Raw genomic sequence first — 27,932 nt, 5'->3', positions numbered from 1 at the left:
CCCACCCAGTCTCGAACCAGGGACTTTTCTCGCGTGAGGCGAACATGATAACCACTACACCACAGAAACTGCATATGCACCAAAAAAGGCAAAATATCATCATGAAAATCTTAGATCAGCCATTTCTATTATCGTTTCCAAAGTAAGAAATTCAACTGCATTTCGAAATTTGACTGAAAAAAGCCCAATAAGCACCAGCCATCAAGAAGACTATGGCTCCCAATAGGCCCAGGCTTAGCGTTCCGCGCCTACCCCCAACACGAAAACCATGGGGACCCACACCCGGGCTTCGGGGACCCATACCCGGGCTTCGGGCTCCCGCATCCTCCCCTGGGTATGCAGTTCCAAAACTAAGCGCCGTGTGCGGGATCCTCCCGGCTGACACTCTTCGGCTGCCAGAAGCTGCAGGAGCCGGCGGGCTTTGAGCGTCCGAGCCCTGGGCGCCCCGTGCCTCTCAGGAATGTGGACGCCGCCCTTCCAGGGATGCGGACCCCGCGTCGGGGCCTTTTCCCCGGCGCCGGCCGTCGGGGCTCTTGGCTCTTCGCGTCCTCCCAGGAACCGTAGAACCCTCCTTGCCCTCCCTTCCGTAGGCCGAGGGGCGTGAGCTGTGCCTGTTTCCTCACGGATCCTTTGGCCTCAGCGCCTTGACGTCTTGCAATTCTTAGTTCACGGCTCTTCCTCCTATAACAAGGCCCTTCCATCTCATGTCCCCTACTCCCTCTTAGCACCAGAGAGATGTCTCCCCTGCCCCACAGGTCACATTCCATGAGTGGTGACGTTTCTAGAGTTGTAACCATGGCATCTCCAGCCCTGTGTGTTCCTCTCCATGCTCCCCATTGAGCAGTCTTGATCCTGTATTAGCCCCAGGAAATGAAATAGAAACAGGACCCTCCGTTAAAAAGTTGCAGTGGAGATGTGGTGGCCACCAGGGGCTGGAACTGTGGGGTGACTGAGAGTATTCCAAAGCCCTGTGGCCAACTTACTGGTGCTGAGTGTGCTGGTGAGCCTCTCTGTCAGCTGGCTTCCCCGGGCCAGTTGCTCCCGGAAGCTCTGTCCCAGGTAGTAGTCAATGTCATTACTCCTTAGGAGATCCTCAAAAGATTTTACTGTATCTTTTGCATGCTGGGTGAGAAGATAACAAACACCTCTCCCTTCTCGTATTTTTTGCCGTAGGTAAGACAGTTCCCGGGCCTGATCCTGAATCAGGGAATCATATTTCCTAATGCAGGACAGAAGAGGAAAGGGTGGATGATAAGTTATGGGGCTTCTGTAGAGATTTCCATGAGAACATCTCTAAGGAACTCCCCCAAACTGAATTCTGGCACATAAGCCATAGGAGGCATTTAAGAGTAAATTCTACCCTGATAAAGTATTGCACTAAAAAATTTAGTATGGGCCGGGCGTGGTGGCTCATGCCTGTAATCCCAGCACTTTGGGAGGCTGAGGCAGGCAGATCACAAGGTCAAGAGTTCGAGACAAGCCTGGCCAATATGGTGAAACCCCTCCTCTACTAAAAACACACACAAAAATTAGCTGGGCATGGTGGCGCATGCCAGTAATCCCAGCTACTTGGGAGGCTGAGGGAGGAGAATTGCTTGAACCTGGGAGGTAGAGGTTGCAGTGAGCTGAGATGGCACCACTGCACTCCAGCCTGGGTGACAGAGTGAGACTCTGTATCAAAACAAAACAAAACAAAAATTTACCATGCCACTGTTCTTCAACTGTTATATATATGTTAATTATATGTCCCTAGATAAATTTTTTGGGAGCTGGGCCTCCAGCTGGGATACTCTCTGGAGGAGACTCTTCAGGTCCTTTTTGGCCTGAAGTCCTGGAGAGTAGAAAGCCCCAGTGCCATCAGACAGCCACACCTCATCCTCATCAGTGACACTATGAGGTGAAGACCCCTCCAGGGTGTCAAGAGCTCTCAGCTTCCAGGGTCTTTCCAGACTAGACGAATAATCACTTGTAACCAAGAGGGACCGGACCCGGTTCCTGAGGTTTTGAATGACCTTGTTGGCATTCTGCAGCTGGGCCTTCAGATCTTTGATGTCCTTTCATAGGACCCAGATGTTTTCTGACTTTCCATATACCCAGAACTCTTCCTGCTTCCCTAGTTCATTCTCCAAGGGCTTCCTCTCAGAGGAACTAGCCAGCGTTCAGCCCTGGCACCCCTGCTCAGAGCACAGCCCCTCCATCAGGACCATTTCCTTGAGGCTGTTGTGCTCCTCACGCTCTGAAAAAAGACAAAGATGTCTTCCTAAATAAAAGTTGTATGTGCTGTTGTGGCCACTGCCTTTGAGAGGAGGCAGGTTTGGTCATGAGGACAATAATTACTACGGAAAAAGGTGAAGTCGTACTTTATTCAACCCTGACACTGTGCTAGGCATTCAAATACAGTATTTCTTATCCTCCTTATACCCATAAGTTAGGTTTCACCACTCTCTATTTTACTGACTGGGGAAACCAAAACTCAAAGAGAGGTGGTAAACCAGCTTGTTCTAGATCACTCAAACTAGCACATGGCAGAGCCAGAATTCAAATCCTCCAATGTCCTGTGTTCATTCCACACACACTGATGTTTCTCAAGACATTAACATGCCCTTATCTAGTTAGGATAGCCACAAGAATATAGGACAAGCTATTTCTGCATGCTGCAAGTTTAATGCTCTCTAAATTTTACTATAATTTAAAAGTTTACTGGGTTACCACTGTGTGAAAAATAGGCAAAGGAAAATAAGACTTCGAATAAATATATCAGCATGTTAACATCAGTGTATTGGGGCAGTGGTAGTCAGAATGAGAACTAATCCACAGCATTTTACCTGATGCCAGACACTGTTCTAAAGCATTTTATAAGAATTTACTCATTTAATTCACATTAGTACCTGATGGGGTAGGTAGTTCCTTTATTACTATTTTAACATATGAAGAAACTGGGGCATAGGAAAGTTTACAAATTGGGATTTGAACCAACCAGTCTGGCCCCAGGATCTTTTCTCTTAACTGCCACACTACACTTCCTCAAGAATGAGAGAGACTGTGTTTTTCTTCTCTTCTGGTTTTCAATGTGGTGGGTGGCCCTATGGTTGTAGTCCTTTTATAATGCAAAACAAAATTATTTTTAACTTACGGTTTGCATGTTTCCAAAACCTCATGTGGTCTCTAAGTAGGCCTTAGTATTTCTATAATAATCAGTTGGCTAGAACTTTATATTATTATTATTATTATTAGCAGTGTGCCACAAACTAATTGTAGAAATTCAAACTTATACTCAGCCTCATTTTGGGTAAGAGTTCTCCTATTAACCTCCTGTCCTCCTCTTCCCCACTACTTGTCAGGTGTGGAATTGGCCAACAGCACCCAAATGTGACAGCTGACTCCAGGGAGGGAAGGTGAGCCCCACACCCTGTGCTCTTACCGGGACTGGTGGTTTCCTCCTGTTCAGCCTCATTCTTGCTTTGGCCACAAGTCTCGTAGCCCAGGTCCTGGAGGTCCACCTGGACCTGTTTACTGTCCTGCTTCAGCAAGGGTTCACCTGCGTGGGAAGAGACAGCAGGTGTTACAAAATGTCTGAATTTCCCACATATGCCCTGAGCCTCAATGGCACATACCCTAACCTTGTGGGGCAGGGAGGGCAGATCCACAGTGCGAGAGAAGCTTCTTTGAACTGGTGGGAGAAGAGACCACCAGCTCTAGGAAGCAGAATTTCTTTCCACAGGAGGAGCCTGCATTTGCCATTGATAATCTCCCCTTCAGATAACCTAGGCCTTAGTTGGGACAAGGTATCTGTAAGTCAGGGATTGTGTACTCTCATCTCTAGCAGCCCCATTGACGCTGGCGAGTGCTTTATCAGCAAGGGTTCAATAAATGTTGAATGGAGCTGAACTAATTTAGAGTCCCAAGACACCTAGACCTGTACTGTCCAATAAGGTAGTTAGTAGCCACATATGGCCAGTTTATACTAAATTAACTAAAATTAAATAAAACCAAATGTCCAAGTTGCACCAGCCACACTTCATGTGCTCAATAACCACGTTATGTCTGTATAGAACATACAGAGCTTATAAGACGTACAGGCTAGTTATTTACTAGTAAGTCATAGTTACCTACTAAGTATAACTCTGTATTTCTCCAGCTCGTTCGCCTGAGCAAAGACAGTGGCTTCTGATAGCAGCAGCTTCTCCTGGAGATCTTGATAGCGTTGTTTGCATTGTGACAGCTGGGAGCGCAGGTGCTGGGTGGACCCTGGTGGGCTAAACGCTGATTGGGCCCAGTGTCACGAGGCTGGGACTGGTTCTCCAACTGCGAAAGGGGCCAAGACAAGGATCAGGACAGTCCGAGGCCACCCCCATGCAGTGATGACCAAGGCCCGTTGTGAACCCCGTGGACTTTACTCAAGTCTGTCACAGCACTTCTCATGCCATTTGGCAGTGACTTGCTTTCCAGATGGAGCTCCTGGAGTGCTGGGATAATGTTTTCTTCATATCTGTATCCACAGCACACAGCACAGCGCCAATCAAGTCTACAGAGGAGCTTTTAGGCAACGTTTTCTCAGTGGTCAAAAAGAGAAGGGGTGGAACCCTCCACTCATCTCCCCTCACATTCTGTGCCATTGATTCTCTCAGAATCCCCTGTATTCCCCATTTTACTGAATCTTCAGCATGGCTCCTCCCCTAAACAGGATCCACATAACCCATCTGAGGTCCAGGAACAGACACCTGTGATGAGCTGTGACCAAAAAAAAAAAAAATGGCATTGATAAGGAAGGGATGTCATTACATACTACTTATCTGGGCTGCCTCATAACCTGATGCATCCCTATGTTACAGCAGTTACCCCCTCCTATTAAAATTACCTGTTTATGTGCCATCTTTCCTTACCATATTAAGTATCTCAAGCGCAGCCATTGGTTTTATTGCCCCATGCCAATGCCTAGTGTGTTATCTGAAAAATTAAGTACTCAAGAAATATTTATGTTGTAAAAGGCTTTCTAAAGGCTGAATGGAGGCAGAATATTATTACTGTTGTTTGTGGTACAAAGAGACCTTTCTCTTGGTACCTCCTGATTCACATGGGAGAACGTTTTAAAGTAAACACTGTCATCTCGAGCCCTTCTCCAGTGGTTTTTCATTCCATCTAAGCCTACACTGACTTGGTCGGCATCCACTGTGAAGGTAGCCCCAAGGTCAAGGCTCTGGGGTCTGGGGCAAGGCCTCACAGTCACATTCCCCTCCTCTTGGTGTTGGTGCTTCCCAGGAGAACCAACCAGTTCTGCGTTTATTCTGTCGATGGTGCTGGTCAGATGCACAAGGAGCTCTGGAGTAAGTTTACTATTCCCTTCTTTGCTACTCAGCACAAGTTGTTCTTGAGGAGGTTGATGATATTGTGGGCATTCTTCAGTTTTCCCTGGAGCTTTCTGAACTCAGCCTGAAGACTACTCTCGCTCAGACCCTCTTTGGCAACCACAGTCTCAACCACCACCTTGCCCTTCTCCTTGTCTTCCTCAATCTCCCATCCCTCAGACATTTCTTCTCCCATCTGCTCTTTCAGCTCTGCATTCTCAAGGCAAAGATGGGTTCTGGGTCTCCACAGTTGCCAGACTTTTCTCCAAAGCCACCTTGAGGAACTAAAAGAAAATCATGCATTGAAGAAGTTAGGCCATTAAAGAGGGCCCAAGAGAAACATGAGATTGCAAAGGTAGTTTTTGATGAGAACAAAAACAAACAAAAAAAGCAGATCTAAAATGAACTCCCTACCCAGAACCTCCTTAGTCAGGCAATAAAAGCAATAAGATCTCAAGACTAAGTTTTATTATTATTATTATTTGAGACAGGGTCTCGCTCTGTTGCCAGGGTGGAGCGCAGTGGTGAGATCATGGCTCACTGCAGCCACAACCTCCTGGGCTCACGTAATCCTCCCACCTCAGCCTCCCAAGTAGCTGGAACCACAGGTGGGTGCCACTACACCCAGCTAATTTTTTTTTTTTTATCGAGATGGAGTCTCGCTCTGTCACCCAGGCTGGAGTGCAGTGGCACGATCTCGGCTCACTGCAACCTCTGCCTCCCAGGTTCAAGTGATTTTCCTGCCTCAGCCTTCTGAGTAGCTGGGATTATAGGAGCGTGCCACCATGCCCAGCTAATTTTTGTATTTTTAGTAGAGACGGGGTTTCACCATGTTGGTCAGGCTGGTCTCGAACTCCTGACCTCAGGTGATCATTCTGCCTCAGCCTCCCAAAGTGCTGGGATTACAGGCGTGAGCCACCGAGCCCGGCCCACCCAGCTAATTTTTTTTTTTTTTGAAATGGAGTCTCACTCTGTTGCCCAGGCTGGAGTACAAAATAGTGTGATCCCGGCTAACTGCAACCTCCGCCTCCCAGATTCAAGTGATTCTCCTGCCTCAGCCTCCCGAGTAGCTGGGATTACAGGCATGTGCCATCACACCCACCTAATTTTTATATTTTTAGTAGAGACGGGGTTTCACCATGTTGGCCAGGCTGATCTTGAACTCCTGACTTCAGGTGATCCACCCGCTTCAGCCTCCCAAAGTGCTGGGATTACAGGTATGATCCACTGCGCGCAGCCCCGTGCAGCTAATTAAAAAAAAATTTTTTTCGTAGGCCTGGTGTGAAGGCTCATGCCTGTAATCCCAGCACTTTGGGAGGCTGAGGCGGGTGGATCACCTGAGGTCAGGGGTTCGAGACCAGCATGACCAACATGGCAAAACCCGGCCTCTACTAAAAATACAAAAATTAGCCAGGCGTGGAGGCAGGCGCCTGTAATCCCAACTACCTGGGAGGCTGAGGCAGGAGAATCACTTGAACCCAGGAGGTAGAGGTTGCAGTGAGCCAAGATGGTGCCATTGCACTCCAGCCTGGGCAACAAGAGCAAAACTCTGTCTCAAAAAAAAATAAAATTAAATTTAAAAAAAAGGCCAGGCTTGATGGCTCATGCCTATAATCCCACAACTTTGGGAGGCCGAGGCGGGTGGATCACTTGAGGTCAGGAGTTTGAGACCAGTTTGGCCAACATGGTGAAACCCATCTCTACTAAAAATACAAAATTAGCTGGGTGCAGTGGCACATGCTTGTAATCCCAGCTACTTGGGAGGCTGAGGCAGGAGAATCACTTGAACCCAGGAGGCAGAGGTTGCATGAGCCCAGATCGCCACTGCACTCCAGACTGGGTGACAAGAGTGAAACCCCATCTCAAAAAAAGAAAAAAAAATTTTTTTTTTTTTCAGAATGAGGTCTCACTGCATTGCCCAGGCTGGTCTCAAACTTCTGGACTCAAGTGGTCCCCCTGCCTTGGCCTCTCAAAGTGCTGGGATTACATGTGTAAGCCACCATGCCTGGCCAAAGACTTACTTTTACAGGAGGAGTATAAAACATCTCATTAGTAATTTTCATAATTGATTATGTGTCGAAATAATATTTTTGATATTTTGTGTCAAATAAAACTACTAAAATTAAGCTCACCTATATCCTTCTACATTTTCACTGTGGCTACTAGAAAATTTTAAATTACATCTGTGGCTCTCATTATATTTCTATTGGACAGCACTGGGCTGGGTGAGATTACTAGGGGCAGAAAGTACATTCTGAGGGCCAGACAATCAAGGTGATTGATACTGGGGTTAGGTTAACTGAAGGGTAGAAAAGGCCAGGTTAATAGGAGGCAGGGACTGAGAAACCGGGAACAAAGTTATCAGAGCATGAGAGAGAGATTCTGGGGGTCAGCCGTCTGGGATATTATAGGGAGGAAGGAGACTGTGCTACAAGGGCCAAGAGACAGGAGGATGCACTCAAGTTGGCCTGGATGAAGGGACGACCCTCTGCGACTTGGGTGGGGGTAAGGGTGGCAGGTTGGGGCCAGCCCTGCACTCACCGCTTCTGCTTCCTAGAAGGAGAAACAGTGTCACTTGGTACCTCCACTTCAGGGGCGCAGTCAAAACACGCTGCCAGGCCAGCCTCTGCCTGACCGCCGGCTCACCTCTCTTCTTCCAGCTTCTTCCGCAGGAGGTCCCGCCTCCAGGCGGGCATGCTGGCCAGCCGGGCCTCCTCCTGAAACACAACCACAAAGCTTCAGAGCCTGCAGGGGCTGGGAGATAGGGGGCACCCTCAACCTGGGGACCTGAAGGAGTCAGGGTCACAGGAAGTGACCCTTTTGATGCATTTCTGTGGGTCAAGTGGATGGAGGTGCCTGGTCACACCCCCTCAGAGCTGGCCTCCTTTCCCCTAGTAACCCAGACCCTTGTGGCCTACAGGAGGCACCAGAGAGATCAGAGCTGAGTGGGACAGAAGCAGAGAAAAAGTAGCCGGGACCCAGAGGTCCTGAGCCTGATTCCCCACAGGGGCAGGTGGCCAATGGCCACAGGTCCAAGATCTCTGGGCAGACGCAGATGCGGGCCCCCACCCAGCCTCTTGGCTCAGGGAGATTCAGGCTGCCCCTGGCTCCCCTGAGAAGGACCTTCAGCCCATGGTTGCCCTCTTCCCAACAGAGTGGATACGTGCTCTACAATCATGGGGCTGCAATGACATCAGGGGCAGGTGTGGTGTCCAACATAGGCAGTTTACAGCAAAGAGTTTTATTTCCTGAATATTACAGAGGAGAAAGGGTCTGTACACCGCACACTTCACACAGAACACTGCACACGTGGCTCCCTTGACCTCAGCCAAGGAGGTAGCTGTGAACTCCAGTGGAAAACCAGAGAGCAGGCCACACTGCCCCAGGGAGGAGCCGCAGCCCCTCACTCAGAGGGGCTTCTTCTGCTGCCTGGCTCCACACAGAGCTCAGCAAGACCACGGGGCCAGAGGGGGACACCTGGTTTGTTCTGTGCCTGCCCTGCCTATCCGACCAACGCCCCACACAGCCTGCTCACGATGGGACCTCAGAGGCTGAGGCAGCCTGGTCCTGGGCCCTCCGGGCTGCTCAAGGCCACAGTCCTGGGTTCTTCCCGCTGCTTCACGCCTCTGGAGGGCGTCAGACAGGCGTCCAGGCCCACGTTAAGACGCTCGAGGGTGAACTGCGAATTCCGAATTCCGCTGCTCAGATGTCAAACAGCTCTGCCTCCTTCTCCTTCCAGAAGGAGAAGCTGCGGTCGATGTAGCGGCAGATGTCCTCGTTGCTGAATTCGCCCATCTCAGACACCAGTTCCAAGGGGTCTTCGGCGGGGGCTTCGGAACCCGGAGAGTCTGAGATCGGGGGAGGCGTGGCGGGCGGGCGGGCGGGGGCGGCGGCTGCGGCGCAGGGGCCAGGGCCTCGCGCTGCCCCTCGGGCGGGTCCCCCTTCTGAACCGGAGCGGCCTCTTCGGTCCGCTCCTGTTCTTTCCCCTTCTCTTCCTTTTTCTTCGCCTGTTCTTCGGGGGCCGGCTCAGCCTCCAGGCCGTTTCCGAAGAACCTGTGCCTGAGGTCCTCGAAGCCGTCGCTCCAGCCGCGCCGGCCGGCCTCCACCTCCTCCAGCACCACGCGGTGGAAGAGGCGGATGCGCTCCCAGGGGTGGCTGTCCAGCCGGTGGAACATCTCGTAGCACAGTAGGTGGCGGAACTTGCGATCCTCGCGGCTCAGGCCCATCTCCGGTAGCTGGAAGTAGCCGAGCATGAAGAGGTCGAGCGTGAGGCTTTCGTAGCGCGGGGGTGCGCCGCCGTCTAGGGGCGACAGGAAGTGCTGGGGCCAGTACACGCCGTGCGCCAGGCCCGGTCTTGCCGGCACGTGCCGCAGCAGGCTCCGCCAGTGGTGCAGCAGCTTGCCCACTGCCTGCCGCTGCCTCAGTAGCTACCGCAGCCGTTCGTCGGGGCTGTGGGCCTCGCCCTTGCTCGCCGGCAGCCGGGGGGCGTCTGTGGCCTCCAGCTCCGGCCAGCACCGGCGGCCGTCACGCGAGGCAGCAGTCTGCCTAGGCGCGCCTGTGCGCGGCGGCCTGGTCCGCGGAAGGCCCAGCGGCGCCAGTGCTCCAGGAAGAGGTAAACGATGCGCTCCTTGCGCAGGTCGAGGTAGTCCTGGACGCCGCGCAGTTCCGTGCAGAGGGGCGGCCGGCGCGCCAGCTGCTCGGGCTCAGGTAGCGCCGCCTGACAATCCTGTGCCTCAGGCGGGCCCAGGGTGTCCAGGGGCTCCCAGTCGGCCAGCGGGCCGTGGGCGGCGGCGGCGCTGGGCTGGCCAGAGCCGGCCGCCACGTAGTCCTCCTACAGGATGGGCTCGCGGACCGGGGCGCCAGCGGACTGTGGGGACTTGCGGCGCGTACAGCGCGGGGGCGCCGCGTCCAGTGCGCGCAGCTCGTAGGTGGCGCGGTGATGCTGCACGGAGACGCCGCACTCGAGGATCTCGCGCGCCACAGCCTCGCGGCACCAGTTGAGCCAGTGCGAACGGCCCAGGCAAAGCGGCCCCGGCAGTCAGGGCGCCTCGGGCAGCGGCGCCAGCGGCTGGCCCGTGTCAGCGGTCGGCAGCTCCGCCAGGTGCGCAGGCCGGTCGCCCAGCGCGGCTAGCAGCGTGGCCATGCTCTTGAGCAGCGTGGAGATCTTGCTGCACCAGGCGGGCAGGCTGGCGGCGCGGCCATGCATTCGGCGCGGGTCGACGGTGAAGCGCGGCTCCACAGGGCGGCCGAGATGGGCAGCAGCTGCTCAGCTCCAGCTCCAGTTGCTCCAGGCGCGCCTACAGCTTCTGCGCCTTGTGCAGCACCTGCAGGTTCTCGATTGCTGCTCGATGAGGGGGATGTCGGCCTCGGTCATGAGCTCGCCAAAGGGCCAGAGGATGGCGTTGTGCTCGTGGGAGTACCTCCAGCCCTCGCGGGGGTAGCAGCAGGAGCTGGCCGCCGTCAGCTAAGGCGGGGAAGACAAGAGAGGGGAGGGAGGCGCGTCTCCCTCTGGCTCAGCTCCCGCCGTGGCACCAGGAACCTTTTGCATGTTCTGGGTGGTGTAATGGCTCCGCGGGGCTACGTCTGCAGGGAGGGACCGCGTCTGGCCGGCGGGGGGTGACGCTGGGGTGAGGCTTCGGCCTGAGCCGCCGCTCCAGGCTCTGGGCAGTGTCCACTTTGGTCGCTGGCGGGGGGCACGGCCGGTTGCTGGTCGCTGCTGCGGCGGCAAGAACAGGCCAGCAGACGGGGTCTCCATGCGTGGCTTGTTCGCTCATTACACCACCCAAGGAACTTGCGAAAGGCCTTGAAGCTGAGAGGTGCGGTGGCCCCCCCCCAACCCATCCGAGGGCGGCTATTGTGAGGCCTCTCCTCCCAGACTCATGACCCCTTCTCCAGCTCCCCTGTGGCCCAAGCCTTCCGCTCCCTGTGGTCAATGTTTTATGTGCAGAATGAGAGGCCACTCCGCTCTTAAAGAGGCTGCAGCTGCAGCTTCCACTGAGCTGCCCACCCTTCCCCTCCCTTCGTCCTGCTGGACAGCTGGGCACCGTAATATTCTCATTTGCTCACTTTTCTCCACCTCTGATGTCCAGTTTTCCCCCCTGGGCCTGCCATCGCCTCCACAGAGGTCCCTGATTCATCTTGACCCTATGGGATCCACTCCCCACACACAAATAGGAAGCAGCCTCTTCCCTGCTTAACACTCCCCGCACCCGGCTCCCCAGTGCTCCAGGAGAAAGTCCGTTCTCTTCTGGGCCTCTGGCCAGGTCTTGGTAACCTGGCCCCCACTGAGGTCTCTCCAGCTCAGCGACCCCCTTCCTCCAGGACAGTCAGGGCCACATCCACTCTCACTTCCAGACTGCCCTGTCCCACCTGCGGCTCTTCAGCTCCCTCTCCTCCTGGCCACCCCTCACTCGTCTTCCAAGTGTCACCTTAGACATCACCTCCTCCTTCCCTAACACACCCCCCAGCCCACATATAAGGTGGCCGGTTAGGGCTGCCCCAGTCCCCTGCGTTCCCCATTGCGGCTGGCTGTGTTGCATCAGCCCAGATACTTCTCTCCACTGCCACCCACTCTCTCACACTGCCCCATTTTGTGTGCTTGGTGACTCGCACACATGTCCGCAGCCACCTTAGAGCAGGCCTTGATATGTTCACCATGAATCCCCAGAGGCTACAAGCGTGTGGGGCACATAAATGGCACTCGGGGGCCAGGCGTGGTGGCTCACGCCTGTAATCCCAGCACTTTGGGAGGCCGAGGCGGGCAGATCACTTGAGGCCAGGAGTTCGAGACCAGCCTGGCCAACATGGTGAAACCCCATCTCTACTAAGAATACAAAAATTAGCCAGGCATGGTTGGCAGGCATCTGTAGTCCCAGCTACTCGGGAGGCTGAGGCGGGAGAATCACTTGAACCCAGGAGGTGGAGGTTGCAGTGAGTCAAGATTGCACCACTGTACTCCAGCCTCAGTGACAGAGTGAGACCCTGTCTCAAAAAAATAAAAAATAAAAATAAATGGCATTCGGGGAATAGTTGTTGGATGAATGGAAGGCAACTCATCCTGCCAGCTGGTGCTGATCAGCCCACCTTACAGAGAAGGAAACTGAGGCTGGACGAGGCTCAGTATCGGCAGCTGGGAGGCGGCAGCACAGCAATGGAGCCCAGGTCCCTAAGACTGAGACCAAAGCTCTCTTGGCTACTCAGTGTGGTCCTTGGACCAGCATCATCAGCAGCCTCACCCAGGAGCTGGCTAGAAATGCAGAACCTCAGCCCTGCCCAGACCTCCTGAATCCGAACAGGCCTTTTAACCAGATCCCAGGTGCTGGGCAGGTGAAGGAGAGTCTGAGAAAGGCTGCTGTCTCACTTCCAAGGACAAGCTGCTGGGGGTGTGTGTGGAGACTGGGACAAGCCCCAAACGGGGTCGTGCCACCCTGCTTTCCCTAAGGAAAATGGCCGGGCACGGTGGCTCATGCCTGTAATCCCAGCCCTGGCCAACATGGTGAAACCCCGTCTCTAATAAAAATACAAAAAAATTAGCTGGGCGTGGTGGCATGCGCCTATAATCCCAGCTACCTGAGAGGCTGAGGCAGGAGAATCATTTGAACCCAGGAGATAAAGATTGCAGTGAGCCGAGATCGCGCCACTGCACTCCAGCCTGGGCGACAGAGCAAGACTCTGTCTCACGAAAAAGAAAAAAAGAAAAAGAAAGAAAGAAAGAAAATAGGAGGTCCCAAGGTTGGTGTTGGGGGTGGCATGGGGGATGGGCTGTGCATCCAGATGCAGACCCCAGGGCTCCCTGGGCACCCCGCCCCAACCACTTTCCACCTCTGCTCCTCCTCCTACATCTTCAGCTGCATCTTGCCCACCATCAACTGGCGCTTCCACTCGGGCTTGGGACGGCCCTGCTCATCGTGCGTGGGGATGAGCGCCTCCACGTCCAGCTGCACCCCCGGCTCAGGAGTAGTGGGCGGCACCGGAACCAAGCTTCCGTTGAGCAGCGGCTGAAACCCCGCAGCTGGCGGTGTGGGGCTCCGGACTGGTGACAGTGCAGGTGACACAGACGGCAGCGGCGAATTGGGCTGCAGGGAAAAGCGGTGGGGCTGAGCGCCTGGTGGCCTAGGGCCAGGGAAGCCGGGTCGCAGGCTCCTGCTGGGCCCGCCTACCTGGAAGGCCGGCTGCCCGCTGCCTGAGAACACTGTGGTCAGCCCCTTGCTCTGCGGCATCGGCTTCATGCTCTTGCCTGACTTAATCTCAGCCAGTAGCTCCGAGTTGTCGCCCATCGGGAACATCATGTTGAAAGACTTGGTGCCTATGCGGAGGCAGGAGATGAGGCACTGGCCAGGGTGGGGCTGCATCCCTGCCACCCCTCACCTGCCCCTCTGCAGCCCCCTTCCCAAGCCAAGATTGGATGGGTGCCCATCCTCAGGGCCAGCGGGCAGCTCTCCAGATCCCAGGTCCAGCAGGCAGCTTTCAGGGCCCCCAGAGGCAGGCCCTTGGTTCTCCGACTGTGGCAACCCCACCATCCTCCCCCACCCTATTCACGGGATGGAGGGCCCCTGCCTGGAGATCCCTGGGAGTTCATGGTGGCTCTTGGGCATATATTCCTGCCCAGCCACTGACTGCCCAGCTCCAAAACACTACCTGGAATCAGCCACCGGACTTTTGTCCCAGGTTTCCTGGCTCAGCCTGGCTGGGTGGAGCCTCCCTCTGGCCCTCTCCCTACATCAGCAAAGCCTCAGTGACCCTTGAACTGAGTCAATTGGGGCCTCCATGGACATACAGAGTCCGGACCCCAGAGTGCCAGTACCACCTGCTCCCCTCCCTTGCCACCACACCCACAGACAGACGCACAAGCAGACACATTGGTTGCAAGCCGGGAGCACATTTATGGCAAAGCACGGCTCAGCTCTAGGGGAAAGCAGAGCCCTTACTAAGGCCACGGGAGGCACCCAGGAAGAAGGGCAGGCAGGTAATATGCAAACACCCAGGGCAGAGGGTGCATTTTCTGGCTTAGCCGGAGGAGGCGAATGGAGATTTGGAGAGATAGGTCTCTTGAGCCCCGATGAAGGGGTCAGGTCTGGGAGGGAGGAATAAAATGGGCCGACAGCTCTTGGATTCCCAGGCTGGGGATCCCAGAGTGCAGTCACCGGGAGGAGAAGAGTAGGAGAAAGGGAAAATCGGTGTGGTTTACTCATTTATTTAGGCAAAACCATCAGCCAGGCGCAGAATGCTTGGGTGCATATGTGGGTATGAGGGTAGGTATGAGGTGCAAGGCCCCACCCATGCATCGAGGTTCTCTCGCCTGCCAGCCCCTGCCCCTGCCCTTTCCTCAAGGCTGGGCCCCTCCTCCCTTGCTTTTCCTGCCTCTTCCCCCCACGCCGCGCCTCAGCCTCAGCCAGGAGCCGCGCACGCAGCTACTCACTCTTCCTGTGCCTCAGGACTCTCACTTCTAGGGACCAAGAGGAGAGAAGTGACAGCGGAGTTAGGAGGGAAAGGGGGCCAGGATGAGACTGGGATAGCAGGGGACAGGGAGCGGGCCAGGGAGAGCAGGAGGGGGGAAGTGGAGAAGAGAGGAGGAGCATTTCTGCCCATCTGACCCTGGCTGAGGCTGCTCTGGGGCCCCATGAGGGTGGTCCATCGAGTTCCTGGTTTGGCTGGTGCCCCTGAGGGCTGGGCAGGGCAGGGCCACCAGTGGCTCTAGCCCCCAGCAAGGGCCTCCACCTTGGCACTGGGTTGGGGTAGGGCACCCAGCCCTGGCTGTGCTGGGTGGGGGTGTCTGGGGAAGCCCAGAGTATATTTTTCTCTGCCCTTAGCTTCAGCCCTGCTGCAGACTGTGGAGGGAAGGAGAAGGAGGCTCGGCAGGTGCTGGACATGCTTCCATGGGCTCTGGTCTGCAGGGGCTGGGGCTCCATAGGAACCATAGGGGGACAAGCTCTGCTCTGCACTCCTAGTCAGGGAGATGAAGCTTTGAGGGGTGCCACTAAACATGATCTCTGCCCTGAGTGGCTGGGTGAGGAAGGCACCCCAGCCAGGTTGGGATGGGAGCACCACATCTAGGCACCCTGTCCTGGGCCTTCTAGGTGTCCTGGCAGGGGGACACAGTCCCACCCTACAGAAAAGAAGCCCAGGAATCCTGCGCCAGTCTAGCTCTTAAAAAAGGATGCCTAGGGAAGTCACCGGGGAGGGAGGGGGAAACATGGTGGGTCACAGCTTTGCCCCCATAGCCAGGCTCTGGCTGGCCCAGGGCCCCTGGCAGGAACTGGCTAGGAAGAGTTCCTGGCATATCTAAGAAGGCTTCAGGTCTGTGCTGCTTGGAAAGACAAGAGAAAGACGTGGAGAGAGGAAGAGAGGCTCAGGATAGACAGGGGCAGGGGGAAGGGTGGCCAGCTGCAGGGCCTCTCTGAAGCTGGTTCGACTTCAAGTGCCCCTCCAGTACCAGCTCATCAGAAACACCAGCACCAGCTCATGGGAAACACCAGCGCCAGAGCTGGAAGGCCCTTTCTAGCCCGTGGGAGGCAGGCCCAGAGAGGGGAGGGGACTTGTCCAGGCCACACAGCTAGAGGGTGGGAGGCAGGCCCAGATTGGGGAAGGGACTTGCCCCAGGCTGTGCAGCCCGGTCCTGCTTTGGCAGGACCTCAAGCAACCCAGAGCCCTCTCTTAGGGTCAAGTACTCAATGGGGTAGGGGTGGCCGGAAGACCATGTAGAAGAGGAAGGACCCGGGCAGTGACAGCTGGGGAGGGGGCGGTGTCTAGATTTCCCTCCCCTTTCAGGGCTAGCACCGCCCCCCACCCCTCAACCTGCCCCTACTCACTGCCGGTGGGCGAGGAGGAGCGGCGCTGCCCGCAGCCAGGGCCAGCGCCCTCGAGGGGCAGAGGCGGGACCGGCGGCGGCGAACTCGCGGCCTCGGGCAGGGGCGGCGGCGGCGGCGGCGGCGGCAGCAGCAGCAGCAGCCGCTGCTGCTCCCTGGACGCCTTGGGGTCCGCGGCGCAACCGTTAGCCACGTGGTTCCCAGGGAGTTCCGCCTGCGGGGATGAAGGTGGGGGCTCACCTCCCAGCTTAGGGAGAGGCTGAGGGGTCTGGGTCACATTTGGCCGGGGGCGCGTGCAGAGCCGCGGTCAGGTGTGGAAGAGTAGTTGGCGCCCACGTAGCATCCGCGACGGCTGCGCCGCCTGCGGGGGAGCGGAGGGACCTTCGAGTGAGCCGCGGGCGGCAGGGCCGAGGCGCGGGCAGCCGGCGGGCGCGGGCTGGCGGGCACGCACCTCCTCGCTGTGCGCCATGCCCGGGCGTGCGACCAGCGTCTCGCCGGGGCAGCGGCCCAGCTGCCGGTAGTAGTCCCCCGTGCTGGGCTGCTTGCTGAAAGCGCGGGGCTTGCGGCTGGAGTCCTGCCTCCGTAGCCCGTCGTGGCCGTCGCAGGAGCTCGGGTGCGGGAAGACAGTGACCGGTGGGGCTCGGGCAACTGCCCGGTAGGCGCCCCCCACGCCTCCCCACCCAGCTCTTCACCTCCTGGGAACTCGCGGCCAGCGGCCGTCGGGGGGTGCAGCAGCCGACTTCCTAGACCCGCTGTTCTCACGGTGGGCAGCGGGCGAGGTTCATGGGGGCCTCGGTGGAAGGGCAGGCTCTGCCCGCCTTACAGGGAGGGGTTCTGGGCACCGGCCAAGGGGCACAGGGTCCCCCACTGAGGCCAGAAGGGGCGGGCCCAGGGGCGGGGTGGCCCAGCCCCGACGCCAGGGGGAGCTAGAGAAGGGGCACCTCCCAGCTTAGCCTTCACTAGGCCCTCGGCCGTACTCCGCTCTCGGCTGTCAGAAGGACTGCGGGTCCCCAGGGCTCCGCGGAGCCCTGTTTTTCGGGGGTCCCGGGCCGGAGGGAGCCCCCTCCAGAGCCTGTGCTCTCCGAGGCTCCGGCTTGCCCCGGACCCCGCTTGTCCGTCTAGGGGCTGCTCCAACCTGCCACGGTGCTGGTGGTCCTGCTGTGCACCTGGCGGCGGGGGCGGCAGGACCCGACACCTGCTTTACCTGATACTTCCTCTCAGGTTACAGACGCCCGCGCACGGCCAGCCTATGGGCTCCGACGGCCTGACATCACCCGGGGCCCGCCAATCCCAGGCCGAACCCCCCCCCCCCAGCCGTCGCGGATGCCACGGGGGCGCCAACTACTCTGCCACACCTGGCCGCGGCTCTGCACTCGCCCCCGGCCGGATGTGACCCCGCCCCCTGCGCCTCTCCCTAAGCTGGGAGCTGAGCCCCCACCTTCATCCCCGCCCGAGAGGAGAGAGGGCTGACCGTGGGCAGAGGGGGCCTCTCATATTTGGCTGCCGGCTCCGGGTCGCGTCCCCACCGTTTCCCTCCTGCATCTGGAAACCATCGCCATCCACGAAAGCGACACCGACACCCGCGCTCAAGCCTCGGATTTCAGGGGCCGTAAGGCGGGGTCGGGTGACAGCGCGGCTTTCCGCCCCGTCGCAGCTGCCCCCAACTAGGCCCAGCTCAGTGAGGGAGAGTGAGGCGGCCGGGCCAAAGACTGAGTGACCGGGTGGGGGCTGTCCCCTGCCCCACTCTCCAGCCCATGCGTCCCTGCGGTGGCCTCAGACCCTTCACCCCGCCCGACCTGGCTCACGTTGCAGGAAACGCGACACCGCAGGATTCGTTTTCTGGGCCAGCCCGCCGGCTCCGCGCCCCCTGCAGCCCGGAGGCTCCGACGCCACGACCCTGCTCCCACCTGCGGTCAGGCACCCGCGCGGGAGGCGCCGCGGCGACACAAAGAGCCCTTTGTAGAGCTTCCCGGCCCGGGCCCTGGCGTCTGCGGCCCAGCACGCACACAGCCGGGAGGGACGCACACAGCCGGGAGGGACGCACACAGCCGGGAGGGGGCTCGCACAGCCAGGAGGTGACCTCACAGACCTGGCACTTGGGCTCAGCGGTGGAGAGGGGGCACTGGCTGGGCCACCTGTCCTGTGGATTTGGGCGGGGCCCACAGTCTGCGCCGGGAGCTCAACGATTCCAGGGCCCCTGCAGCCCTACCCACCCGGCCCCCTCTGCCTCCCAGAGATGAAAGGGGAAAGCCACTGTGGGAGCTTGGTCTAAGGTGGCGTGAAGAGGGCAGCTACTGGAACTGGCCTGCAGGTTTGGTGTCCCTCCCATGCCTCCCTTGCCCACTGGCCTTGTGACCTGAGTCACCTTGTATGAATTGGCCCTGGGGTGGCTTTGCCTTGGGCTTAAGAGAGAACTGCAAGGTCCCAGGCTCCAGCAGGACCCCAGGGAGCCGCCACACCACATCTGGCCACCTGTGACCTCAGGCTGTCCCCTCACCTCTTAGACCATCCTTGCTCTGTTCCTGTGGCCAGAACGCCAGTGTTCCCCAGGGCACCCTGCCAAGGATACCCGGAATTGCTCAGACCAGACCTCTGCCCCAATCCCTGCTCCAGAGCCTCAGCCAGGCGCCTGCAGGCCCCAGACATCCCTAGGCGCCTCACACTCCACCTACCCACCCTGGCCCATCCTCTCCACACAGGCTCGCTTCCCTCCAGGGCTCCCAGCTCAGGCCTGGCCCTTTCCCCCAGGAGCTCAAGCCCTAAACTGGAACCAGCCACAGCTTCACTTCCTCCCAGCCCCCACTGCCGGTGGGCGCCCAGCCCTGCTAGTGCCTGCTCACCTTCCTCCCTCCCTCCTTCCAGCCCTTACCTCTACAGCCATGCCACTGGCACCTTCCACCTGGCAGCCACCTCCCTTGGGTGACACTCTCCGACTGAGCCTGGTGCTGTGGGGGCGGGGGGGCATGCTTGGGGAGGGGCAGTCTCCATGCATTCTCTGTCAACTCCATGACAACCCGGCCACTCTGTGCAAGAGGTGGCACAGGCCCAGTTCCTGGTGAGGAACAGCTGTCTGGACCTGCGTCCTTCATCCCCCAGCTCCCATGGAGGGCAGTGACCTGCTCTTACTCTCCTCCCAGTCCAGTGTCCAGCCCTGACCCCTCGTGGGACTCGCCAGGAGCTTTGACTCTTGAATATGCCATGGGCCCAGGGACCCCCACCCTGTGCCCACTAGTGAGGCCAGGCCTTTGGCCTGACTGGCCCCCATCAGCCCAGTACCCCTGCTGGGAGGCAGGCAGTGGGTGAGGGCTCACTACCTCCTTCTTGAGGGCCTCTGTCTCCACGTGGCAGAGTTTGTTCTTGGTCTGCATGTAGATGTCAGCTGCCTGTGGTCCCACAGGAGGCTTGGGAGATGGGTAGCTAGGTGGGGGTGGGGGCAGTTGGGTGCCTGGGGGCGGGGGTGGCGGGGGGAAGCTGGGTGGGGGTGGTGGGGGTATGGGCTTCCCAATCGTGCCCCAAGGCAGGCCCAGCTCTGGGTTCAGCATGTTCATGTAGCTCTGTATGTCTGCAGCTCTAGTGCTGGAAAGCCCTGGGGAGGCAGAAGGAAGGGCCAGATTTGGGAGCATGCAGACAGGCTTTCCCCCAAGACTGAGACTCTCCACCACCTGGAAACAACTTGCCGAGGGCCAAGGTGGGCTCCGGGCACCACTTGGTACACCTGTTGTGGCCCCTGGCGTTGCTGGGCTTCCTCTCCCTGGCCCTGCCCTGCCCCAGCCCAGCACTTATTGGGGGAAGACCAGGCACTCCGGTTTGGAGGGGAAGCACTGGAGGCTTTGGTGTGTCTAGAGGGCAGGGTCACCTGGAAGGGGAGGGTCTACTCCTTGGGAGTACAGATGGCCACATCCAATCTTTGCAGGGCACCCTGCCAGGTCTGGAGGCCACCATCTGGCGGCGTGAAGCAGGCATTGCAAGTGGATGGACGCCCATGCTCAGGGCATGGTCAGGGTGTGTGTACACACAAGCCTGCAGTCTGCCGAGGCGATTGTGAATTTGTGTATGTTTGAGTGTGTATGCATTTGTGCACATGCTTCTTTGTATTGATGAATGTGTGTGCATTGCTCTGTGGACATGGTGTGTGTGTGTGCATATCTGTAGTATGGAAATAGAGCATTGTGTGCTTGTGTGTAAGGTGGGTGTGTGCAGATATTAGCATGGCTCTGTATGTGTGTTCATATCTGTATGCTGTGTGTACACATGTACAAGTGTGTGCTTTTGTGTGTGAGTAGCTAAGAATAATGAATGGTGGGCGGCACACGTGGATTTTGTGGGTGGGGAGAGTACATGTGGATGTACATGTATGTTTGTGATGAGCACACACAAGTATGAGTGACATCTGTCTCTCACCAGAAAGGGTGTCGCCTCCCCATGTTTAAAAGCAAGTGATGAGAGTAGTCTCTGATATTGGCTGTGGCAGGCTGGCCCAAGGCCAACCCTCACAGCCCAGCAGTCTGGCTTCAGTCTGCTTTCCCTCCCCCTCTTCCTCCTGGGCACACTCACCACGTGGAGGGTGCTGGCCCTTGATGCTGGAGTGGCTGGAGGAGCAGGAGTCGTAGTTGGAGAGGGTGCTGGTGGGCGAGCTGAGGTCAAAGTTCAGAGGCTGGACCGACACCGTGGTGTTGGGTGAGGACATGCCTGAATCCGGCTGCTTCGCCTCCAGCTCCACGGATGGATCCCGGGACAGCACGCAGTGCTCCATGCTCTGAAGGGGAGGCAGGGAGGCCATGAAGGCAACTGCACCCCAAGATGCGTTGCTCTCCAGGCCAGGGTCCTACTCAGCCATGCCTTCGCCGTGGGATCTTGGCCAAGCCACACCCCTCTCTGGGGTCTCTTCCCCATCGCTAGAGGGTCTTTCAGGTTCCTCCGGGTTAAGATTCAAGCCCAGCCCCGCCAGGCAGCAGGACCAAGGTTCCTGGGAAACTCCCTCCCCTGGCTCCTCCCTGATTAGGAGGGTGGAGAGATCGACGAGGAGGGGGCCTTGAGCCGCACCCCAAGGGGAGAACTGCCAGGAGATCAGCCTTCTCCCTCACAGATCGGCACAGGCTCCATGGGGAGGGGCACAGCACAGGCCCATCCCTAGTGACCTGGCTGGCAAGCCAGCTCTCCTTGCCAGACCTGGGACCTGGAGCAGACTCCCAACACCAGCCCGGCCTGTCTCCTGTTGGGGCCCTTGGGGTAAGGGTAGGGCCTGGATGGCCAGCTGAGCAGTGATGGGCAGCCAGAGCTCAGGCTGCCAGGCCTGCCATTCCCCCGCCCCGCCCGGTCTGTGCGTCTGACCACAGGCCTGTCCCCTCCCGGTGCAGAGGGGGCTGTGGTAGGGGCCCTGCTTACATTGCCCATGCTGCCCCTGCTGCCGGCAAGCCCGCTTGCTCCGCTGCCTCCTGCCCAGGCCTGCTCCTCCTTGCCCCGTGCCCCCTCCCTGCCTAAGAAGTGTCACAGGCACCCTGGGAGAGAGAGGCAGGCCTGGCACCAGGTAACGGCTCAGCAGCCGCGCTCATTGGCCCCGTAATTAGGGGCTCTGCTGGAGTGTTTGCCTTTTCTGGGCCAGCGTCTTCTGTGGCTTGGGTCTGTCCCTGCCTCAGCTGGGCCTGCTTGAGTGAGGGGACCAGGGCACACACACCCCACCCATTCCAGGGGACCAGGCCCCGCTACCTACCGCAGGAGTCAGGGGAGCCATAGGAGGTGGCGTGGGCAGCACCCAAAGGTGCTCTTTACCTGGGCAACAGCAGTGGGTGCTGAGGGCACCAAGCCCTGACCCCTGTAGGCAGCAGATAAGAGGCTGGGCCACAGCAGGTGTACTGCGCCTGGCCTGAGCCACCCAGCTCTGCAGTCTGGGACTGTGGCTTCAAACTTCCCCTCCCCGACTTACTAGCTATTTCGGGTGAGTCACCTGTGCTTTTTGTGCCTAAGTTTCTTTATCTGCAAATGGGGGTAACAGCACTACTTGCTCTGCTGAGCTCCAGGACATGGCGCCCAGTAAATGCCATACTGTCATTTTTTTTTTTTTTAGACGGAGTTTCGTTCTTCTTGCCCAGGCTGGAGTACAGTGGCGCGGTCTTGGCTCAGTGCAACCTCCACCTCCTGAGTTCAAGCAATTCTCCTGCCTCAGCCTCCCAAGTAGTTGGAATTAAAGGCACCCGCCACCACACCCAGCTAATTTTTGTATTTTTAGTAGAGATGGGGTTTCATCATGTTGACCAGGCTGGTCTCGAACTCTGACTTCAGGTGATCCACCCGCCTCAGCTTCTCAAAGTGCAGGCATGAGCCACCACACCCGGCCTGTCAACTTTTTAATTTAATTTTATGTTATTTTATTTTTAGACGGAGTCTTGCTCTGTCACCAGGCTGGAGTGCAGTGGCACGGTCTTGGCTTACTGCAACCTCCGCCTCCTGGGTTCAAGCGATTCTCCTGCCTCAGCCTCCCGAGTAGCTGGGACTACAGGCGTGTGCTACCACACCTGGCTAATTTTTTTTTTTTTTTTTTGTAGTTTTAGTAGATACGGGGTTTCACCATGTTGGCCAGGATGGTCTTGATCTACTGACCTCGTGATCTGCCCGCCTCGGCCTCCCAAAGTGCTGGGATTACAGGCATGAGCCACCGCGCCTGTCCTGAGCCACTGCACCCAGCCAACTATTTTTTTAATGTACTGTGAAGAGTAACTGAGATTACACCTTTAAGGCACTCGGCAGGGTACCTGCCTAAGTCAGAATCCAATGAATAGTGTTTGCTGTCCTATGACCACTAGCAGCTGCATCCAGACAGGCCCTCAGGTGCCCTGGGCTCTGGTGCCACCCCCCATGGTCCCTCGACAGAGTCACAGGCTCTCTTAACTGATGGGGACCCACCACTGATGCAGAAATGTCCTTCCCTGTGTCCATCCCGGCTTATATACCCTAGTGACAGAGTGCTCACTACCTGCTGGGCCATTCATTCTCTTCCAGAGACTCTTTCTCGGGGGGAAGTTCATCCTCAGGCCCGCCTGCAGCCTCTGGCCTCTGGGCCTTGCTGTGTTCTGCAGCCCCCAGAGCCAGGACCATCCCCCTGTGCTGGCAGGGACGACAGATGGACAGACGGTGCTCAGGGCACAGACCATCTGCCTTCTTCCCTCCGGGCCTCATTTCACAGCCCCTCCATGGCCAGGCTGCCCCATGGAGTTGGTCCGCATCCTTTTGGGGTTGGCTGTGAGGCCCACTCTCTTCCCTGCCTATTGCCTCAAAGCAGGCATTGTACCAGATGGTGCAGAGCCCTCACTTGGAGACATCCACAGCTGAGTTCAAGTCCCAGTAGGTCACTTCGTGGCTGTCTCACCATAATAACATAATTTAAAAAGAGTAGCATGGGTTTCCAGTTATGACCCAGCCATGAAGTCAGCAAATATATGGTGCAGGGGCAGAGAGGTGGCTCCTGGTCAGGCCATCAAGGTAGGTTCTCCACTCTACCACTTACTGGTGATGTGATCCTGGTGCCCCGCAGACTCCCTTTACCCATATGTGGAACGGGACACTTACACTCTCTTCTGCAGAGGGTGGCTGTGAGTTATACCCAAGCTAATGTCTATGGGTAGGTGAATGAGCCTGCCTGTTCCCAATGGGGCCTGTCTTGTGATTTCTTCAGCCTTACCCCTTGGGGTGATCCTGTTCTTTCCTGTCCTCTTTCCGTTAACCTTTGTGCCTCTACTCTCTCAGTCCCCAGCAGGCAGTGGTTCTGGGCTGACAGGTCGTGTGGGGTAGCGGGCTTCACGTCTCTGAACCTCAGCTTCCTCCTTGGTAAAAGGGGTGACGACACCCACCACTGGGGTGGAGGGGCGAGAAGAGAGAATGCGACAGGAGCAGCGCAGGGATTGTACCAGGTTCTCCACCGTGCGCAGGTAGTGGGTGCAGTGGCTGTGGCCGTTGAAGTCCTATAGGTCAGCGGCCGTGTACCCGTCGCGGTCGCGGACTTCCAGCTCCGCGCCGTTCACTACCAGGATCTGGCAGCACTGTGGGGGCACGCAGTGAGGACCCGGCCGCGGCCACGAGCTGGGACCCCCGCGCCCGGGCAGGGCCGTGCGGAGAGCGCGGTGCCAGCAGAGGGCGCGCGCCCCCACCCCGGGCCCGCGCTGACCCCTAGCTCCCCGTTCTCGGCGGCGTCGTACAGAGCGGTCCCGCCCCACAGGTCAGCCGAGATCTCCCCGCCGTGCAGCAGCAGCCAGCTGAGCACCTTGGTGTGGCCGCGGCTCGCCGCGAAGTGCATGGCGGTGGCGCCGTCTTTGTCCTGCTCCGACAGGCTCACGTCGGTGCAGCTCACCTGGGCGGGAGGGGCGGGGAGAGAAGGGCGGGGGATGGGGGCCAGGCCCCTGCAGGCCCCGCCCACGGTCCTCCGCCCCACTCCTGATGGCCCCGCTCTCTCCACTCCCCGCCCTACCGGCTCCGCCCCGTCTCCCCTCCGCACCGCCCGGGCCCGGAGCTCACCAACCACACGATGACCGGGCTGTGGCCCATCTGCGCCGCGGCTTGCAGTGGGGTCATGCCGTCGTGGGCGCGCGCGTGCGGGTCCGCGCCGCATTCCTGCACCAGGTACTGCGTCACCTCCAGGTGGCCCTCCTGGCACGCCAGGTACAGGGGCGTGGCATCGTTCTTGGTTTGGGCATTCACTCCCCTGCGGAGACACAGCGCCCACCGTGGGCTTTCAGCGCCTCACCCCCCCGAGGCCTCCTTACCCGCCCCCCTCCCCTCCCAGGGAGCCCTGGACGGCAGGGAGAGTGGGCGGGAGAGGGCCCTGTCACCGGCCCGCTGCCGCCCGGGGGGCTCCCCCTGGACTGAGTCCTGAGCCACCCTCCCTCAGAGGCCCCTGAGGGCGTCCCACCCAGCACTGCCCTGCCCTCAGTCCCACTTTTTTTTTTTTTTTTTTTTTTTTGAGAAGAAGTCTAGCTCTGTCGCCCAGGCTGGAGTGCAGTGGCTGGATCTTGGCTCACTGCAATCTCTGCCTCCCGGGTTCAAGCGATTCTTCTGCTTCAGCCTCCTGAGTAGCTGGGATTACAGGCATGCGCCACCACGCCCCGCTAATCTTTTGTATTTTTAGTAGAGACGGGGTTTCACCATGTTGACCAGGCTGGTCTCGAACTCCTGACCTCGTGATCCGCCCGCCTCAGCCTCCCAAAGTGCTGGGATTACAGAGCCACCGCGCCCAGCCTCAGTCCCACTTTTTAACCGAGGTCTACAAGGATGTGGTGAGCTGGCCTTTCCTCCCCTCTCGCCCACTGTCACCATGAGTCCCCACAACTGCTGTGTCTGACCTCTATCCCTTTCATCATGTGCCCCCTCCATCTGGAATGTCCTTCCATCCTCCTCCCTCTTGAAGACTCAGTACCCATCCCTCCTCCATGAGGGCCACCCTGATTTATTTCCCCCTTGCTGGCCTCCGCCCCACACTGCCCAGGGCCACTATGAGCATGACCTGTCATGCTTGGTTGACCATAACTGATTTTGACCTTTGCCTCCCCCAGAAGACTGAGTTCCCAGCGGGCAGGGTGGTAAGGGTTGCCAGACAAAATGCAGTTCACACAGTTCAATCGGAATTTCGGATAAACAGATAATGCTTTAGTATTCTATATCCCAAATATTGCATGGGACATACTTATACTAAAATACAACTTTTTTATCTGAGATTCAAAGCTAGTCAAACATCCCGGGTTTTGTTGTTGCTGTTTTTGTTAATCTGGCAGCCCTCGGGATGTCCACTATGTACTGAATGCTTCTGCTGTGCTAGCTCTGGGCTACGGCACTAGCAAGCAGGTTCTTCTTTTTTTATTTTTATTTTTGAGACGGAGTCTTTCTCTGTCATCCAGGCTGGAATGCAATGGCGCAGTCTCAGCTCACTGCACCCTCTGCCTCCTGGGTTCAAGCCATTCTCCTGCCTGAGCCTCCCAAACAGCTGGGACTACAGGCATGTGCCACCACGCCTGGCTAATTTTTGTATTTTTAGTAGAAACTCAGTTTTGCCATCTTGGCCAGGCTGGTCTCAAACTCCTGAACTCAAGTGATCCGCCTGTCTCGGCCTCCCAAAGTGCTGGGATTACAGGTGTGAGCCACTGCGCCCGGCCATCAACTATTACTGTGACCATCAACTGAGATTACACCGGTAAGGCACCTAGCAGGGGACCTGCCAGAATCAGAATTCAGTCAATGGTGCAGCTACAGCTGGGGAGGCTCACAGGTGGGGCTGGGACTCTGTGCCATCACCCATAGTCCCACAACAGAGGCACAGACTCAGCTCTCTCCTCGGCCACACAGTTGGTAAGTGGCATTTGAACACCCATCTGTCTGTGCATGCAGGGCCTGGCTGGCAATATGGGCATGCAGGGAGTGAAGAGATGGAATGTGTCTCAGGGGCTTCTCCTAGGGCCTAGTTTTCGGCTGTCACTGTCCCTTATCCTTGCTCTGCCAGCCCAGAGGGGGCCTACCTGGGGAACAGCAGGGCTGTCCTGGCTGCTGGGCTGCTGGGTGTGAACAGCCCAGGGTGCAGTTGCCACCGAAGGACACTAGGTGGAGCCACAACCTACCCCCAGACCCAGGAGAAGTTCCAGGTTGGGGGCCACGACCTATTGGGTTCCAGTTCACCTTTTGTGCCTAGGAGGCCAATTCCTCACAGGACTTCACATCCTGCCCATCTACCTCCCCCAGTCTTTCACCCCGTACAACCACATGCTCCACCCCGCATTCATCCCTCGCTCACCCATCCAACTGCCCATCCACTTGTTGCCGGCCCATCAACGTGCACCAGGCTACCCCCCTTTGCCCACCCACCCTCTTGTTCCCAACACGACTCAGCCCCTCTTCTGACCCCTGTCACGTGTGCCCTCTCCCTCCCTCTCACACACATCCTGAGCCCCTCCCAGCTGGCATCTCCCTGTCCCTAAAGCCCTGGTTCTCTGTCCACTTCCCTGACTCCTGAGACCCCAAGGCTGACTCTGACTGAGACCCCTGACTCTGCAGCCCCCATGGACCTCCACTCACTGATTTCTCCTCCCTCCCCACTCCCTAGACACAGGGCTGCCATTTGCTGGGGCTGATGCTGAGCCGGGCACTTCATGATCGTGTGGGGAGCAGGCACCATGCCTGGTGATCCAGAGGGGGTCCCGTCAACACAGATGAGGGAGACAGAAGACCCAGCTACGTATCTATCTTCAGAAACATGCTGGCTCGTGGCTGCCAGCCTCCACACCCCAGCGCCAGCGTCACCCCCACACACACTCACATGCAGCTGCATCAGAGCAGGCTGTTGAATATTTCATGACCGACGCTCAGCGGCCTAAATTATTCACCCCGTAACCAAGACACAGTGAGTGCCGGGGTCTTGGGGATCAGGGGCTGGTGGGGGCCCACTGGGTTCTTTCTGCAGAGGCCCACGGCGGTGTGCACAGCTGGTGGGGGGCAGACCTGCAGTGAGCTCTGCTCTCCCAGCACTCCCTACTTGGCAGAGATCCATGACCCAGGGGTGCCCAGCCAGCCAGAGAAGGTCTGAGAAGCTGGCATCAAGCAGGATCTGAGCAGCAGGGGGAAGTGGTACCCACGGCCTCCTGCAGGGCCGCTGGCTGGCACTCCCAGCCCAAGTTCCTGGCACGGAATGAGCCCTCAGTAAGTGCTGGAGCTCATCACCATTCTCATTAGTATTCCACCATCTGCACTCATGCGCCCCATTATGGAGTCAGAGCCTCCAGCTTGGAATACCCCAGAACATGAGGCAGAT

General features: G+C 57.8%; 1 protein-coding gene across 1 annotated transcript; it reads right to left on the bottom strand.

The window, feature by feature from the left end:
• Positions 1-112: 112 nt before the first annotated feature.
• LOC469157 (espin-like) lies at positions 113-24,869 on the bottom strand. The gene is given in 15 exon segments (XM_016944822.4): positions 113-1,219; positions 3,422-3,538; positions 4,110-5,629; positions 7,887-8,062; positions 11,786-11,791; positions 13,160-13,420; positions 13,505-13,650; positions 16,154-16,364; positions 16,602-16,758; positions 18,247-18,251; positions 19,465-19,736; positions 20,705-20,906; positions 24,052-24,183; positions 24,309-24,491; positions 24,656-24,869. Coding segments are annotated over 12 exon segments (1,707 nt in total). The 5' UTR covers positions 24,713-24,869; the 3' UTR covers positions 113-1,219; positions 3,422-3,538; positions 4,110-5,629; positions 7,887-7,987.
• Positions 24,870-27,932: the final 3,063 nt, after the last annotated feature.

Source organism: Pan troglodytes, chromosome 1 (genome assembly GCF_028858775.2).
Source record: "Pan troglodytes isolate AG18354 chromosome 1, NHGRI_mPanTro3-v2.0_pri, whole genome shotgun sequence".
NCBI classification, from domain to species: Eukaryota; Metazoa; Chordata; class Mammalia; order Primates; family Hominidae; genus Pan; species Pan troglodytes.
This window is presented reverse-complemented; position numbering and strand designations above follow the sequence as displayed.